The sequence below is a fragment of the Chiloscyllium plagiosum genome, unplaced genomic scaffold, assembly GCF_037043375.1.
Source record: "Chiloscyllium plagiosum isolate Xiang-an unplaced genomic scaffold, Cpla_swu_hap1 HiC_scaffold_31, whole genome shotgun sequence".
In the NCBI taxonomy this organism is placed as follows: domain Eukaryota; kingdom Metazoa; phylum Chordata; class Chondrichthyes; order Orectolobiformes; family Hemiscylliidae; genus Chiloscyllium; species Chiloscyllium plagiosum.
Genome location: NW_028270169.1, coordinates 6,260,823 through 6,278,316, shown reverse-complemented (window position 1 = coordinate 6,278,316; position 17,494 = coordinate 6,260,823). Strand labels below are relative to the sequence as shown.

At 61.1% G+C, this 17,494-nt stretch overlaps 1 protein-coding gene across 6 annotated transcripts in view; it reads left to right on the top strand.

Moving 5' to 3' along the window:
• LOC122548230 (transient receptor potential cation channel subfamily V member 3-like) overlaps nucleotides 1-17,494 on the top strand; it is a 100,265-nt gene that overhangs the window by 22,846 nt on the left and 59,925 nt on the right. For all 6 annotated transcript variants that reach the window (XM_087977184.1, XM_087977178.1, XM_087977183.1 and 3 more), the window contains exons 3-5: nucleotides 1,266-1,361; nucleotides 4,857-4,952; nucleotides 17,365-17,457. In XM_087977184.1, coding sequence (XP_087833310.1) covers nucleotides 1,266-1,361; nucleotides 4,857-4,952; nucleotides 17,365-17,457 — 285 coding nt within the window. The remainder of the gene's footprint in view (nucleotides 1-1,265; nucleotides 1,362-4,856; nucleotides 4,953-17,364; nucleotides 17,458-17,494) is intronic.

Here is a 17,494-nt window from a genome sequence, read left to right as displayed (position 1 = left end):
CACCCCCTCACTCACTCACTCCCTCAGTCACTCACTCACTCAGTCCGTCACTCACTCACTCCCTCACTCACTCACCCCCTCAGTCACTCAGTCACTCAGTCCGTCACTCACTCATCCCCTCACTCACTCACCCCCTCAGTCAGTCACTCACTCACTCATCCCCTCACTCACTCACCCCCTCAGTCACTCACTCACTCACTCACCCCCTCACTCACTCACCCCCTCAGTCACTACACTCAGTCCGTCACTCACTCACTCCCTCACTCACTCACCCCCTCAGTCACTCAGTCCGTCACTCACTCATCCCCTCACTCACTCACCCCCTCAGTCACTCACTCACTCACTCACCCCCTCACTCACTCACCCCCTCAGTCACTCACACACTCAGTCCGTCACTCACTCACTGTGTTATTGCTTTAACAGACGAGTATGCTAATGATCCAAAGACAAGGAAGGCACTGACCTGAGTCACTCACAGGGTGCAGGGTCACTTAGGGGTGTTGTGTCATTCACTGGGCATTGGGTCACTCACACACTGGGCACTGGGTGTTGGTCAGTCACTGGGCACTGGGTCACTCACTCACTGGGCACTGGGTGTTGGTCACTCACTGGGCACTGGGTCACTCACTCACTGAGCACTGGGTGTTGGTCAGTCACTGGGCACTGGGTCACTCACTCACTGGGCACTGGGTGTTGGTCACTCACTGGGCACTGGGTCACTCACTCACTGGGCACTGGGTGTTGGTCAGTCACTGGGCACTGGGTCACTCACTCACTGGGCACTGGGTGTTGGTCAGTCACTGGGCACTGGGTCACTCACTCACTGGGCACTGGGTGTTGGTCAGTCACTGGGCACTGGGTCACTCACTGGGCACTGGGTGTTGGTCACTCACTGCGCACTGGGTCACTCACTCACTGGGCACTGGGTGTTGGTCACTCACTGGGCCCTGGGTCACTCACTCACTGGGCACTGGGTGTTGGTCACTCACTGGGCACTGGGTCACTCACTCACTGGGCACTGGGTGTTGGTCACTCACTGGGCACTGGGTCACTCACTCACTGGGCACTGGGTGTTGGTCAGTCACCGGTTACTGGGTCACTCATTGGGCACTGGGTCAGTCTATGCACCAGGTCATTCTCCATCCGTCCGTCCGTCCGTCCGTCTGTCTGTCTGTCTGATTATCCACGATACCATCTCTCCTCCCCCCACCTCACCGTCTGACTGCGTTCTCTCTGTTTGATTTCTTACACTTGCTCCGGAGCAGTTCACCCGATTCTCCTGAACGTTTCGATGAGACTCTCACATCAAGCCACAACTCTGAAGTCTCTCCGGTTTGGATGGACGTTCCCCGCACTCTCAGGTATTCGCCTTGCCCCAGTCCTCCCCCCCTCAGTTTATCTTCTCACGCCCCCCCAATCCCCCATTACCTCCCTTTGCCCCTCAGTATTGCCTCGCTCCCCCCTCCCACAGCTGGAGCGGTCAGTGTGTGGGTGGGGGGGTTTGCCTGTGTAGGTGGGTTCAGAGACGTACTAGTCTCCAGGAAAGTCCCTCTTGGTGCCTGTGGGTCTTTGCCCCTGGCCCTGTCTGAGCCTCACAGTGAGTGGGCCCTGAGCAGTCCCCCCCCCCCCCACCCCCTCACCGACAGATTCTGTGCCTCACGAGCCACAGTGACCCGATGGTGGGGCAGGCAGGGCGCTGGGCTATGTTCACCATTGACCCCATGCCTGGATTTCGCTCCCAACCACCCATCCCCCACATCACCCCCATCCCCCACATCACCCCCTCCCCCACATCATTCCCTCCCCCACATCATCCCCCTCCCCCAAATCACCCCCCTCTCCCACATCATCCCCCCTCCCCCACATCATCCTGTCCCCCACATCATCCGCCTCCCCCACATAATCCCCCATCCCCACATCACCCTGTCCCCCACATCACCCCCTCCCCCACATCATTCCCTCCCCCACATCACCCCCTCCCCCACATCATCCCCCTCCCCCACATCACCCCCCTCTCCCACATCATCCCCCCTCCCCCACATCATCCTGTCCCCCACATCATCCGCCTCCCCCACATAATCCCCCATCCCCACATCACCCTGTCCCCCACATCACCCCCTCCCCCACATCATTCCCTCCCCCACATCACCCCCTCCCCCACATCATTCCCCTCCCCCACATCACCCCCCTCCCCACATCACCCACCTCCCCCACATCACACCCCTCCCCCACATCACCCCCGCCCGCACATCACCCCCCATCCCCCACATTATCCCCGCCCACCAAATCAACCCCCTCCCTCACATCAGCCTGTCCCCCACATCATCCCCTTCCCCCACATCACCCCCTTCCCCCACATCACACCCTCCCCCACATCACCTCCTCCCCCACATCATCCCCCTTCCCCACATCACCCCCACCCCCACATCGCCCACTCCCCCACATCATCACCCTCCCCCACATCACCCCTCCCCCACATCACCAGCTCCCCCACATCACCCCCCTCATCACCCCTCCCCCACATCACCCCCTCCCCCACATCACCCCGTCCCCACATCACCCCCCTCATCACCCCTCCCCCATATCATCCTCCTCCCCCACATCACACCCGCCCCCACTTCACCCCCCTCACCTACATTAAGCCTCCCCCAATCATACCCTTCCCCCACATCACCCCCGCCCCCACATCACCCCCTTACCCACATCACACCCTTCCCCACATCACCCCCTCCCCCACATCAGCCCTCCCCCACATCATCCCCCTCCCCGACATCACCCCCCTCCCCCACATCACTCCCTCCCCACATCAACCCTCCCCCACATCATCCCCCCCACATCACCCCCTCCCCCACATCACACCCCCCCCCCCACATCACCCCTCCCACACATCACTCCCTCCCTCACATCACTCCTCCCCCACATCATCCCCCTCCCCCACATCAACGCCCTCCCCCACATCACCCCCCCCCACATCACCCCCTCCCCCACATCACCCCTCCTCCATATCATCCCCCTCCCCCACATCACCCCCTCCCTCACATCACCCCTCCCCACATTACCCCTCTCCCCCTCATTTACCCCTCCCCCACATCACCCCTCCCTCACATCATCCCCCTCCCCCACATCACCCCGTCCCCACATCCCCCCCCATCACCCCCTCCTCCACATCACGCCCCTCATCACCCCCCTCCCCCACATCATCCTCCTCCCCAACATCACTCCCTCCCCCACATCATCCCACCCCCCACATTCCCCTTCCCCACAACTCCCCCCTACCCCACATCAACCCGTCCCCCATAACACCCCCTCCCTCATATCATCCCCACCCCCACATCACCCCGTCCCCCACATCACCCCTCCCCCACATCACACCCTCCCTCACATGAGCTCCTCCCTCACATACCCCCACCCCCACATCACCCCCTCCCAACATCACCCCTCCCCCACATTTTCCCCCTCCCCCTCATCACCCCTTCCCTCACATCACCTCCTCCCCACATCACCCCTCTCCCCCACTCTACCCCCTCCCCCACATCACCCCTCCCTCACATCACCCCCTCCCTCATATCACCCCCCTCCCCCACATCACCCCTCCCTCACATCACCCCCTCCCCATATCACACCCTCCCGCACATCATCCAACACCCCACATTCCCCCTTCCCCACAACTCCCCCCTCCCCCACAACACCCCTCCCTCACATCACCCCCTCCCCATATCACACCCTCCCGCACATCATCCCACACCCCACATTCCCCCTTCCCCACAACTCCCCCCTACCCCACATCAACCCGTCCCCCATAACACCCCCTCCCTCATATCATCCCCCTCCCCACATCACCCCCCTCCCCCACATCATCCCATCACCCACATCACCCCCCTCCCCAACATCACCCCCACCCCCACATCACCCCCACATCACCCCATCCCCCACATCACCCGCTCCCCCCGCATCACCCCCCTCCCCCCATCACACCCACCCTCACATCATCCCATCCCCCACATCATCCCCCTCCCCCACATCACCCCCTCCCCCACATCACACTCCTCCCCCACATCACCCCCCTCCCCCACATCACTCCCTCCCCCACATCACCCCTCCCTCACATCACCCCCTCCCCCACAACACCCCTCTCCCCCACATCACTCCCTCCATCACATCACCCCCGCCCCCACATCACCCTGTGCCCCACATCAACCGCCTCCCCCACATCAACCCCCCCCACATCACCCCCTCCCCCACATCATCCCGCTCCCCCACATCACCCTGTCCCCCACATCACCCCCTCCCCCACATCACCCCCCTCCCCCACATCACCCCCTCCCCCACATCATCCCGCTCCCCCACATCACCCTGTCCCCCACATCACCCCCTCCCCCACATCACCCCCCTCCCCCACATCACCCCCTCCCCCACATCATCGCTCTCCCCTACATCAGTCCCTCCCCCACATCACCCCCTCCCCCACATCACCCCCCTCCCCCACATCACCCCCTCCCCCTCATCATCCCACTCTCCCACATCACCCCTCCCCTACATCACCAGCTCCCCCACATCACCCCCTCCGCAACATCATCCCCCTCCCCCAAAACACACCCGCCCCCACTCCACCCCCTCCCCCACATCATCCCCTTCCCCCACATCACCCCCGCCTTCACATCACCCCCTCACCGACATCACACCCACCCCCACATCATTCCACTCCCCCACATCCCCATGTCTCCCACATCACCCCTTTACTCACACATTCCCCTCCCCCACGTCACCCCCTCTCCTACATCACCATCTCTCCTCCCCCCACCTCACCGTCTGACTGCGTTCTCTCTGTTTGATTTCTTACATTTGCTCCGGAGCAGTTCACCCGATTCTCCTGAACGTTTCGATGAGACTCTCACATCAAGCCACAACTCTGAAGTCTCTCCGGTTTGGATGGACGTTCCCCGCACTCTCAGGTATTCGCCTTGCCCCAGTCCTCCCCCCCTCAGTTTATCTTCTCACGCCCCCCCCCCAATCCCCCATTACCTCCCTTTGCCCCTCAGTATTGCCTCGCTCCCCCCTCCCACAGCTGGAGCGGTCAGTGTGTGGGTGGGGGGGTTTGCCTGTGTAGGTGGGTTCAGAGACGTACTAGTCTCCAGGAAAGTCCCTCTTGGTGCCTGTGGGTCTTTGCCCCTGGCCCTGTCTGAGCCTCACAGTGAGTGGGCCCTGAGCAGTCCCCCCCCCCCCCTCACCGACAGATTCTGTGCATCACGAGCCACAGTGACCCGATGGTGGGGCAGGCAGGGCGCTGGGCTATGTTCACCATTGACCCCATGCCTGGATTTCGCTCCCAACCACCCATCCCCCACATCACCCCCTCCCCCACATCATCCCCCATCCCCCACATCACCCTGTCCCCCACATCATCCCCCATCCCCCACATCACCCTGTCCCCCACATCATCCCCCATCCCCCACATCACCCTGTCCCCCACATCACCCCCTCCCCCACATCATTCCCTCCCCCACATCATCCCCCTCCCCCAATTCACCCCCCTCTCCCACATCATCCCCCCTCCCCCACATCACACCCCCCCCCACATCACCCCCTCCCCCACATCATTCCCTCCCCCACATCATTCCCCTCCCCCACATCACCCCCCTCCCCACATCACCCACCTCCCCCACATCACACACCCCCCCACATCACCCCCGCACGCACATCACCCCCCTCCCCCACATTATCCCCGCCCCCCAAATCAACCCCCTCCCTCACATCACCCTGTCCCCCACATAATCCCCTTCCCCCACATCACCCCCTTCCCCCACATCACACCCTCCCCCACATCACCCCCTCCCCACATCACCCCTCCCCCACATCACACCTTCCCTCACATGAGCTCCTCCCTCACATCACCCCCACCCTCACATCCCCCCTCCCTCACATCACCCCTCTCCCCCACATCACCCACTGCCCCTCATCACCCCCTCCCCCACATCACCCCCTCCCAACATCACCCCCTCCCCCACATCATCCCACCCCCCACATTCCCCCTTCCCCACAACTCCCCCCTCCCCCACATCAACCCGTCCCCCATATCACCCCCTCCCTCATATCATCCCCCTCCCCCACATCACCCCCCTCCCCCACATCACCCCATCACCCACATCACCCCCCTCCCCAACACCACCCCCACCCCCACCACCCCGGCCCCCACATCACCCCTCCCCCACATCACACCCTCCCTCACATGAGCTCCTCCCTCACATCACCCCCACCCTCACATCCCCCATCCCCCACATCACCCCCTCCCAACATCACCCCTCCCCCACATCATCCCCCTCCCCCTCATCACCCCCTCCCCCATATCATCCCCCTCCCCCTCATCACCCCTTCCCTCACATCACCTTCTCCCCACATCACCCCTCTCCCTCACTTTACCCCCTCCCCCACATCACCCCTCCCTCACATCACCCCCTCCCTCATCTCACCCCCCTCCCCCACATCACCCCTCCCTCACATCACCCCCTCCCCATATCACCCCCTCCCGCACATCATCCCACTCCCCACATTCCCCCTTCCCCACAACTCCCCCCTCCCCCACATCACCCCATCACCCACATCACCCCCCTCCCCAACATCACCCCCACCCCCACATCACCCCCACCCCCACATCACCCCGTCCCACACATCACCCCCTCCCCCCACATCAGCCCCCTCCCCCCATCACACCCACCCCCACATCATCCGGTCCCCCACATCATCCCCCTCCCCCACATCACCCCCTCCCCCACCATCACACTCCTCCCCCACATCACCCCCCTCCCCCACATCACCCCTCCCCCACATCACCCATCTCCCCCACATCACCCCCCTCCCCCACATCACACCTCCCCCACATCACCCCTCCCCCACATCATTCCCCTCCCCCACATCACCCCCGCCTTCGCATCACCCCCTCACCGACATCACACCCACCCCCACATCGCCCCCTCCCCCACATCATCACTCTCCCCCACAACACCCCTCCCCAACATCACCCCCCTCATCACCCGTCCCCCACATCATCCTCCTCCCCCACTTCACCCCCTCACCTACATCAAGCCTCCCCCAATCATACCCTTCCCCCACATCACCCCCCCCCCACATCACCCCCTCACACACATCACACCCTTCCCCACATCACCACCTCCCCCACACCCCCCCCCACATCAGCCCTCCCCCACATCATCCCCCTCCCCCACATCAGCCCTCCCTCACATCATTCCCACCCCCCACATCGCCTCCTCCCCCACATCACCCCCTCCCCCACATCATCCCCCTCCCCCACATCACCGTCTCCCACATCACCCCCTCCCTCACATCACCCCCTCCCCAACATCACCCCCCTCCCCCACATCACCCCCTTCCCCACATCACCCCCCCTCCCCCACATCACTCCCTCCCGCACATCATCCCACTCTCCCACATCACCCCTCCCCTACATCACCAGCTCCCCCATAACACACCCGCCCCCCACATTACATCCCCCCACATCACCCCCTCCGCAACATCACACCCGCCCCCACTCTACCCCCTCCCCCACATCACCCCTCCCCCACATTATCCCCTTCCCCCACATCACCCCTCCCCCACATCATCCCCTCCCCCCACATCACCCCCGCCCTCACATCACCCCCTGACCCACATCACACCCACCCCACATCATCCCCCTCCCCCACATCACCCCCTCACCGACATCACACCCACCCCACATCATCCCCCTCCCCCACATCACCCTGTCTCTCACATCACCCCCTCCCTCACATCACCCCCTCCCCCACATCACCCCTCCTCCATATCATCCCCCTCCCCCACATCACCCCCTCCCCACATTACCCCTCTCCCCCACATCTATCCCTCCCCCACATCACCCCTCCCTCACATCAACCCCTCCTCCACATCACCCCGTCCCCCACATCACCACCCTCCCCCACACATCACCCCCTCCCCCACAGCACCCCCCTCCCCCACATCACCCTGTCTCCCACATCACCCCCTCCCTCACATCACCCCACTCCCCCACATCAACCCCCTGCCCCACATCACGATGTCTCCCACATCACCCCCTCCCTCACATCACCCCCCTCCCCCACATCAGCCCGTCCCCCACCTCACCCCTCCCCCACATCACCCTGTCCCCCATATCACCCCCTCCCGCACATCATCCCGCTACCCCACATCATCCCGTCCCCCACATCATCCCCCTCCCCCACATCACCCCTCTCCCACATCACCCCCTCCCTCACAACACACCCACCACCACATCATCCCCCGTTCCCCCACATCACCCCATCACCACATCACCCCCTTCCCCAATATCACCCCAACCCCCACATCATCCCCTCCCCCACATAACCCCCTCCCTCACATCACGCCAACCCCCACATCACCCCTCCCCACATCATCCCCCGTCCCCCACATCACCCCCTCCCCCACATTAGCCCCCACCCCACATCACTCCCTCCCTCACATCACCCAGTCCCTCACATCACCCCCTCCCTCACATCACTCCCTCCCTCACATCACACTCACCATCACATCGTCCCCTCCCCCACATCACCCCCCTCCCTCACATCACACCCACCCCCAGATCAACCCCTCCCCACATCACCCCCACCCCGACATCACACCCACCCCCACATCACCCTGTTCCCCACATCACCCCGTCACCCACATCACACCCACACATCCCCCCCTCACACACATCACACCCCTCCCCACATCACCACCTCCCCCACACCCCCCCCCACATCAGCCCTCCCCCACATCATCCCCCGTCCCCCACATCGGCCCTCCCTCACATCATTCCCGTCCCCCACATCGCCCCCTCCCCCACATCGCCCCCTCCCCCACATCATCCCCCTCCCCCACATCACCGTCTCCCACATCACCCCCTCCCTCACATCACCCCCTCCCCCACATCACCCCCCTTCCCCACATCACCCCCTTCCACACATCACCCCCCCTCCCCCACATCACCCCCTCCCGCACATCATCCCACTCTCCCACATCACCCCTCCCCTACATCACCAGCTCCCCCATAACACACCCGCCCCCACATTACATCCCCCCACATCACCCCCTCCGCAACATCACACCCGCCCCCACTCCACCCCCTCCCCCACATCACCCCTCCCCCACATTATCCCCTTCCCCCACATCACCCCTCCCCCACATCACGCCTGCCCTCACATCACCCCCTGACCCACATCACACCCACCCCACATCACACCCCCTCCCCCACATCACACACACTCTCACATCATCCCCCTCCCCCACATCACCCCCTCCCTCACATCATCCCCCTCCCCCACATCACCCCGTCCCCCACATCACCCTCCACCCCACATCACATTTACCCCACATCACCCCCCTCCCCCACATCACCTCCGTCCCCCACATCATCCCCCTCCCCCACATCACCGTCTCCCACATCACCCCCTCCCTCACATCACCCCCTCCCCCACATCTCCCCCCTCCCACACATCACCCCCTTACCCACATCAACCGCCCTCCCCCACATCACCCCCTCCCTGACATCGCCCCCTCCCCCACATCACTCCCTCCCCACATCAACCCTCCCCCACATCATCCCCCCCCACATCATCCCACTCTCCCACATCACCCCTCACCTACATCACCAGCTCCCCCATAACACACCCGCCCCCACATTACATCCCCCCACATCACCCCCTCCGCAACATCACACCCGCCCCCACTCTACCCCCTCCCCCACATCACCCCTCCCCCACATTATCCCCTTCCCCCACATCACCCCTCCCCCACATCATCCCCTCCCCCCACATCACCCCCGCCCTCACATCACCCACTGACCCACATCACACCCACCCCCACATCATCCCCCTCCCCCACATCACCCTGTCTCCTACATCACCCCCTCCCTCACATCATCCCCTCCCCCACATCATCCCCTCCCCCACATCACCCCCACCCCCACATCACCCCCTCCCCCACATCATCACCCTCCCCCACATCACCCCTCCCCCACATCACCAGCTCCCCCACATCATCCCCCTCCCCCACATCACCAGCTCCCCCACATCATCCCCCTCCCCCACATCACCCCGTCCCCACATCACCCCCCATCACCCCCTCCCCCACATCATTCTCCTCCCCCACATCACACCCGCCCCCACTTCACCCCCTAACCTATATCAAGCCTCCCCCAATCATACCCTTCCCCCACATCAACCCCTCCCCCACATCACCCCACCCACATCAATCCCTCCCCCACATCACCCCTCCCCCACATCATCCTCCTCCCCCACATCACATCCGCCCCCACTTCACCCCCCTCACCTACATCAAGCATCCCCCAATCATACCCTTCCCCCACATCACCCCCGCCCCCACATCACCACCTCCCCCACATCACCCCCTCCCCCACATCAGCCCTCCCCCACATCATCCCCCTCCCTGACATCGCCCCCCTCCCCCACATCACTCCCTCCCCACATCAACCCTCCCCCACATCATCCCCCCCCACATCACCCCCTCCCCCACATCACCCCCCCCCCACATCACCCCCTCCCCCACATCACCCCTCCCACACATCACTCCCTCCCTCACATCACCCCTCCCCCACATCACTCCCTCCCTACATCAACCCTCCCCCACATCATCCCCCCCCTACATCACCCACTCCCCCACATCACCCCCCCCCCCACATCACCCCCTCCCCCACATCACCCCTCCCCCACATCATCCCCCTCCCCCACATCAACGCCCTCCCCCACATCACCCCCCCCCCACATCACCCCCTCCCCCACATCACCCCTCCTCCATATCATCCCCCTCCCCCACATCACCCCCTCCCTCACATCACCCCCTCCTCCACATCACCCCGTCCCCCACATCACCGCCCTCCCCCACACATCACCCCCTCCCCCACAGCACCCCCCTCCCCCACATCACCCTGTCTCCCACATCAATCCCTCCCTTACATCACCCCCTCCCCCACATCACCCTGTCTCCCACATCACCCCCTCCCTCACATCACCCCACTCCCCACATCAACCCCCTCCCCCACATCACGCTGTCTCCCACATCACCCCCTCCCTCACATCACCCCCCTCCCCCACATCACCCCGTCCCCCACTCACCCCTCTCCCACATCACCCTGTCCCCCATATCACCCCCTCCCGCATCCCCCTACCCCACATCATCCCGTCCCCCACATCATCCCCCTCCCCCACATCACCCCTCTCCCACATCACCCCCTCCCTCACAACACACCCACCACCACATCATCCCCCGTTCCCCCACATCACCCCATCACCACATCACCCCCTTCCCCAACATCACCCCAACCCCCACATCATCCCCTCCCCCACATAACCCCCTCCCTCACATCACGCCAACCCCCACATCACCCCTCCCCACATCATCCCCCGTCCCCCACATCACCCCCTCCCCCACATTAGCCCCCACCCCACATCACTCCCTCCCTCACATCACCCAGTCCCTCACATCACCCCCTCCCTCACATCACTCCCTCCCTCACATCACACTCACCATCACATCATCCCCCCCCGCAACATCACCCCACTCCCTCACATCACACCCACCCCCAGATCAACCCCTCCCCACATCACCCCCACCCCGACATCACACCCACCCCCACATCACCCTGTCCCCCACATCACCCTGTCACCCACTTCACACCCCCTCCCCCACATCACACACACTCTCACATCATCCCCCTCCCCCACATCACCCCCTCCCCCACATCACCCCCTCCCTTACATCACCCTCCACCCCACATCACATTTACCCCACATCACCCCCCTCCCCCACATCACCTCCGTCCCCTACATCATCCCCCTCCCCCACATCACCCCCTCCCCAACATCACATCTCCCCCAACCCCACATCACTCCCTCCCTTACATCACCCCCCGCCCCTTCATCACCCTGTGCACCACATCAATCCCCTCCCCCACATTACCCCCCACCCCCACATCACACCTTCCAGACAACACCCCCCTCCCCCACATCACCCCCCGTCCCTCACATCACCCCTTCGCCCACATCACCCTCCCCTGCCCCACATCACCCCCCTCCCTCACATCACCCCCTCCCTCACATCATCCCCCCTCCCCCACATCACCCCGTCCCCCACATCACCCCCTTCCCCCACATCACCCCCCCCACCCCACATCACACTTCCCCCACATCACACCCCTCCCCCACATCACCTCCGTCCCCCACATCATCCCCCTCCCCCACATCACCCCGTCCCCCACATCACCCCCTTCCCCCACATCACCCCCCCCACCCCACATCACACTTCCCCCACATCACACCCCTCCCCCACATCACCTCCGTCCCCCACATCATCCCCCTCCCCCACATCACCCCCTCCCCAACATCACATCTCCCCCACCCCACATCACTCCCTCCCTCACATCACTCCCTCCCTCACAGCACCCCCTCCCTCACATCACCCCCTCCCCCACATCACTCCCTCCCTCACATCACCCCCTCCCTCACATCACCCCCTCCCTCACAACACCCCTCTCCCCCACATCACTCTCTCCATCACATCAGCCCCGCCCCCACATCACCCTGTGCCCCACATCAACCGCCTCCCCCACATCAACCCCCCCCACATCACCCCCTCCCCCACATCAGCCCCCTCCCCCACATCGCGCCCTCCCCCACATCACTCCCTCCCCACATCAACCCTCCCCCACATCATCCCCCCCCCACATCACCCACTCCCCCACATCACCCCCCCACATCACCCCCTCCCCCACATCACCCCTCCCCCACATCATCCCCCTCCCCCACATCAACGCCCTCCCCCACATCACTCCCTCCCTCACATCACCCCCCGCCCCTTCATCACCCTGTGCACCACATCAACCCCCTCCCCCACATTACCCCCCACCCCCACATCACACCTTCCAGACAACACCCCCCTCCCTCACATCACCCTCTCCCTCACATCATCCCCCTCCCCCACATCACTCCGTCCCCCACATCACCCCCTTCCCCCACATCACCCCCCCACCCCACATCACACTTCCCCCACATCACACCCCTCCCCCACATCACCTCTGTCCCCCACATCATCCCCCTCCCCCACATCACCCCCTCCCCAACATCACATCTCCCCCACCCCCACATCACTCCCTCCCTCACATCACTCCCTCCCTCACAGCACCCCCTCCCTCACATCTATCCCTCCCCCACATCACCCCTCCCTCACATCACCCCCTCCCTCACAACACCCCTCTCCCCCACATCACTCTCTCCATCACATCAGCCCCGCCCCCACATCACCCTGTGCCCCACATCAACCGCCTCCCCCACATCACCCCCCCCACATCACCCCCTCCCCCCATCAGCTCCCTCCCCCACATCGCGCCCGCCCCCACATCACTCCCTCCCCACATCAACCCTCCCCCACATCATCCCCCCCGACATCACCCACTCCCCCACATCACCCCCCCACATCACCCCCTCCCCCACATCACCCCTCCCCCACATCATCCCCCTCCCCCACATCAACGCCCTCCCCCACATCACCCCCCCCACATCACCCCCTCCCCCACATCACCCCTCCTCCATATCATCCCCCTCCCCACATCACCCCCTCCCTCACATCACCCCCTCCCCACATTACCCCTCTCCCCCACATCTATCCCTCCCCCACATCTATCCCTCCCCCACATCACCCCTCCCTCACATCACCCCCTCCCTCACAACACCGCTCTCCCCCACATCACTCTCTCCATCACATCAGCCCCGCCCCCACATCACCCTGTGCCCCACATCAACCACCTCCCCCACATCACCCCCCCCACATCACCCCCTCCCCCACATCACCCCTCTCCCCCACATCACACCTTCCAGACAACACCCCCCTCTCCCACATCATCACCCTCCCCCACATAACCCCCAGCCCCGCATTCCCCCTCCCCCACATCATTCCCTTTCCCTGTCTCCCCGTTACTTACATGACCCCCTCTGACACATCAACCCCTCCCTCACATCAGCCCCTCCCTCAAATCATCCCCATCCCCCACATCACCCCCTCCCCCACATCACCCCATGTCCCCCACATCGCCTTCCCCTTGCCTCCCCACTCATTGGCCCATCACCTCCCCTTCCACAATGTCATCCCAGCCGCCTGGTGCCATTTTCTAGAATATTCCCTCGTCTCTCTTCCCTTCCATAAGTCCCTTGTTAACCCACCCACAAACCATGGTATACTCAATGGTCCGTCTGCCTGTCTGTCTGTCCATCTGTCCGTCTGTCTGTCTTGTCCATCTGTCTGTCCGTCTGTCTGTCCACCTGTCTGTCTGTCTTGTCCATCTGTCTGTCTGTCTGTCTGTCTCTCTGTCTGTCTGTCTTGTCCATCTGTCTGTCTGTCCACCTGTCCGCCTGTCTGTCTGTCTTGTCCATCTGTCTGTCTATCTGTCCGTCTGTCTGTCTGTCTATCTGTCCGTCTGTCTGTCTGTCTTGTCCATCTGTCTGTCTGTCTGTCCATCTGTCAGTCCGTTTGTCTGTCTGTCTTGTCCATCTGTCTGTCTGTCTGTCTCTCTGTCTGTCTGTCTGTCTATCTGTCTTGTCCATCTGTCTATCTGTCTGTCCGTCTGTCTGTCTTGTCCATCTGTCTGTCTCTCTGTCTCTCTGTCTCTCTGTCTATCTGTCTTGTCCATCTGTCTATCTGTCTGTCCGTCTGTCTGTCTGTCTGTCTTGTCCATCTGTCTATCTGTCTGTCCGTCTGTCTGTCTGTCTGTCTTGCCCATCTGTCTGTCTGTCTGTCTCTCTGTCTGTCTGTCTGTCTGTCTTGTCCTTCTGTCTGTCTGTCTCTCTGTCTGTCTGTCTGTCTGTCTATCTGTCTTGTCCATCTGTCCATCTGTCTGTCTGTCTCTCTCTCTGTCTGTCTGTCTGTCTGTCTTGTCCAACTGTCCATCTGTCTGTCTGTCTATCTGTCTTGTCCATCTGTCTGTCTGTCTGTCCGCCTGTCTGTCTGTCTTGTCCATCTGTCTATCTGTCTGTCCGTCTGTCTGTCTTGTCCTTCTGTCTGTCTCTCTGTCTATCTGTCTTGTCCATCTGTCCATCTGTCTGTCTGTCTCTCTGTCTGTCTGTCTGTTAGTCTTGTCCAACTGTCCATCTGTCTGTCTGTCTGTCTGTCTATCTGTCTTGTCCATCTGTCTGTCTGTCTGTCCGTCTGTCCGTCTGTCTGTCTGTCTTGTCCATCTGTCTGTCTGTCTGTCTCTCTGTCTGTCTGTCTGTCTATCTGTCTTGTCCATCTGTCTATCTGTCTGTCCGTCTGTCTGTCTTGTCCATCTGTCTGTCTCTCTGTCTCTCTGTCTCTCTGTCTATCTGTCTTGTCCATCTGTCTATCTGTCTGTCCGTCTGTCTGTCTGTCTGTCTTGTCCATCTGTCTATCTGTCTGTCCGTCTGTCTGTCTGTCTGTCTGTCTTGCCCATCTGTCTGTCTGTCTGTCTCTCTGTCTGTCTGTCTGTCTGTCTTGTCCTTCTGTCTGTCTGTCTCTCTGTCTGTCTGTCTGTCTGTCTATCTGTCTTGTCCATCTGTCCATCTGTCTGTCTGTCTCTCTCTCTGTCTGTCTGTCTGTCTGTCTTGTCCAACTGTCCATCTGTCTGTCTGTCTATCTGTCTTGTCCATCTGTCTGTCTGTCTGTCCGCCTGTCTGTCTGTCTTGTCCATCTGTCTATCTGTCTGTCCGTCTGTCTGTCTTGTCCTTCTGTCTGTCTCTCTGTCTGTCTGTCTGTCTGTCTATCTGTCTTGTCCAACTGTCCATCTGTCTGTCTGTCTGTCTGTCTATCTGTCTTGTCCATCTGTCTGTCTGTCTGTCCGTCTGTCCGTCTGTCTGTCTGTCTTGTCCATCTGTCTGTCTGTCTGTCTCTCTGTCTGTCTGTCTGTCTATCTGTCTTGTCCATCTGTCTATCTGTCTGTCCGTCTGTCTGTCTTGTCCATCTGTCTGTCTCTCTGTCTCTCTGTCTCTCTGTCTATCTGTCTTGTCCATCTGTCTATCTGTCTGTCCGTCTGTCTGTCTGTCTGTCTTGTCCATCTGTCTATCTGTCTGTCCGTCTGTCTGTCTGTCTGTCTGTCTTGCCCATCTGTCTGTCTGTCTGTCTCTCTGTCTGTCTGTCTGTCTGTCTTGTCCTTCTGTCTGTCTGTCTCTCTGTCTGTCTGTCTGTCTGTCTATCTGTCTTGTCCATCTGTCCATCTGTCTGTCTGTCTCTCTCTCTGTCTGTCTGTCTGTCTGTCTTGTCCAACTGTCCATCTGTCTGTCTGTCTATCTGTCTTGTCCATCTGTCTGTCTGTCTGTCCGCCTGTCTGTCTGTCTTGTCCATCTGTCTATCTGTCTGTCCGTCTGTCTGTCTTGTCCTTCTGTCTGTCTCTCTGTCTGTCTGTCTCTGTCTATCTGTCTTGTCCATCTGTCCATCTGTCTGTCTGTCTGTCTGTCTCTCTGTCTGTCTGTCTGTTAGTCTTGTCCAACTGTCCATCTGTCTGTCTGTCTGTCTGTCTATCTGTCTTGTCCATCTGTCTGTCTGTCTGTCCGTCTGTCCGTCTGTCCGTCTGTCTTGTCCATCTGTCTGTCTGTCTATCTGTCTTGTTTATCTGTCTGTCCGTCTGTCTGTCTTGTCCATGTGTCTGTCCGTCTGCCTGTCTGTCCGTCCATCTGTCTGTCCATCTGCCTGCCTGTCTGTCTGTCTGTCCGTCTGTCCGTCTGTCTTGTCCATCTGTCTGTCCATCTGCCTGCCTGCCTGTCTGTCTGTCTGTCTGTCTGTCTTGTCCATCTGTTTGTCTGTCTGTCCATCTGTCTGTCTGTCCGTCTGTCCGTCTGTCTGTCTTGTCCATCTGTCTGTCCATCTGCCTGCCTGTCTGTCTGTCTGTCTGTCTGTCTGTCTGTCTTGTCCATCTGTTTGTCTGTCTGTCCATCTGTCTGTCTGTCCGTCTGTCTGTCTTGTCCATCTGTCTGTCCATCTGCCTGCCTGTCTGTCTGTCTGTCCGTCTGTCTGTCTTGTCCATCTGTCTGTCCATCTGCCTGCCTGTCTGTCTGTCTGTCCGTCTGTCTGTCTGTCTTGTCCATCTGTTTGTCTGTCTGTCCATCTGTCTGTCTGTCCGTCTGTCTGTCTTGTCCATCTGTCTGTCCATCTGCCTGCCTGTCTGTCTGTCTGTCCGTCTGTCTGTCTGTCTTGTCCATCTGTCTGTCCATCTGCCTGCCTGTCTGCCTGTCTGTCTGTCTGTCCATCATTGGGTCAGTCTGTTTCAGACTGGGACTCTGTTCTGTGTAAGAGGGGTTTGTCTGATGCCCCTTTGTTGGGTTTGATTTGATTTTCCAGGTTAGAGGATAACCCTGAAGGGGTTGAATCGATCACAGAGGAAAGCCTTTGTGAGTGCTTCCCATTTCAAATGGATAAAAATAACATAATCAGGTATTACCTTCACTTATTAGTTTGTCTGCCGTCAGCC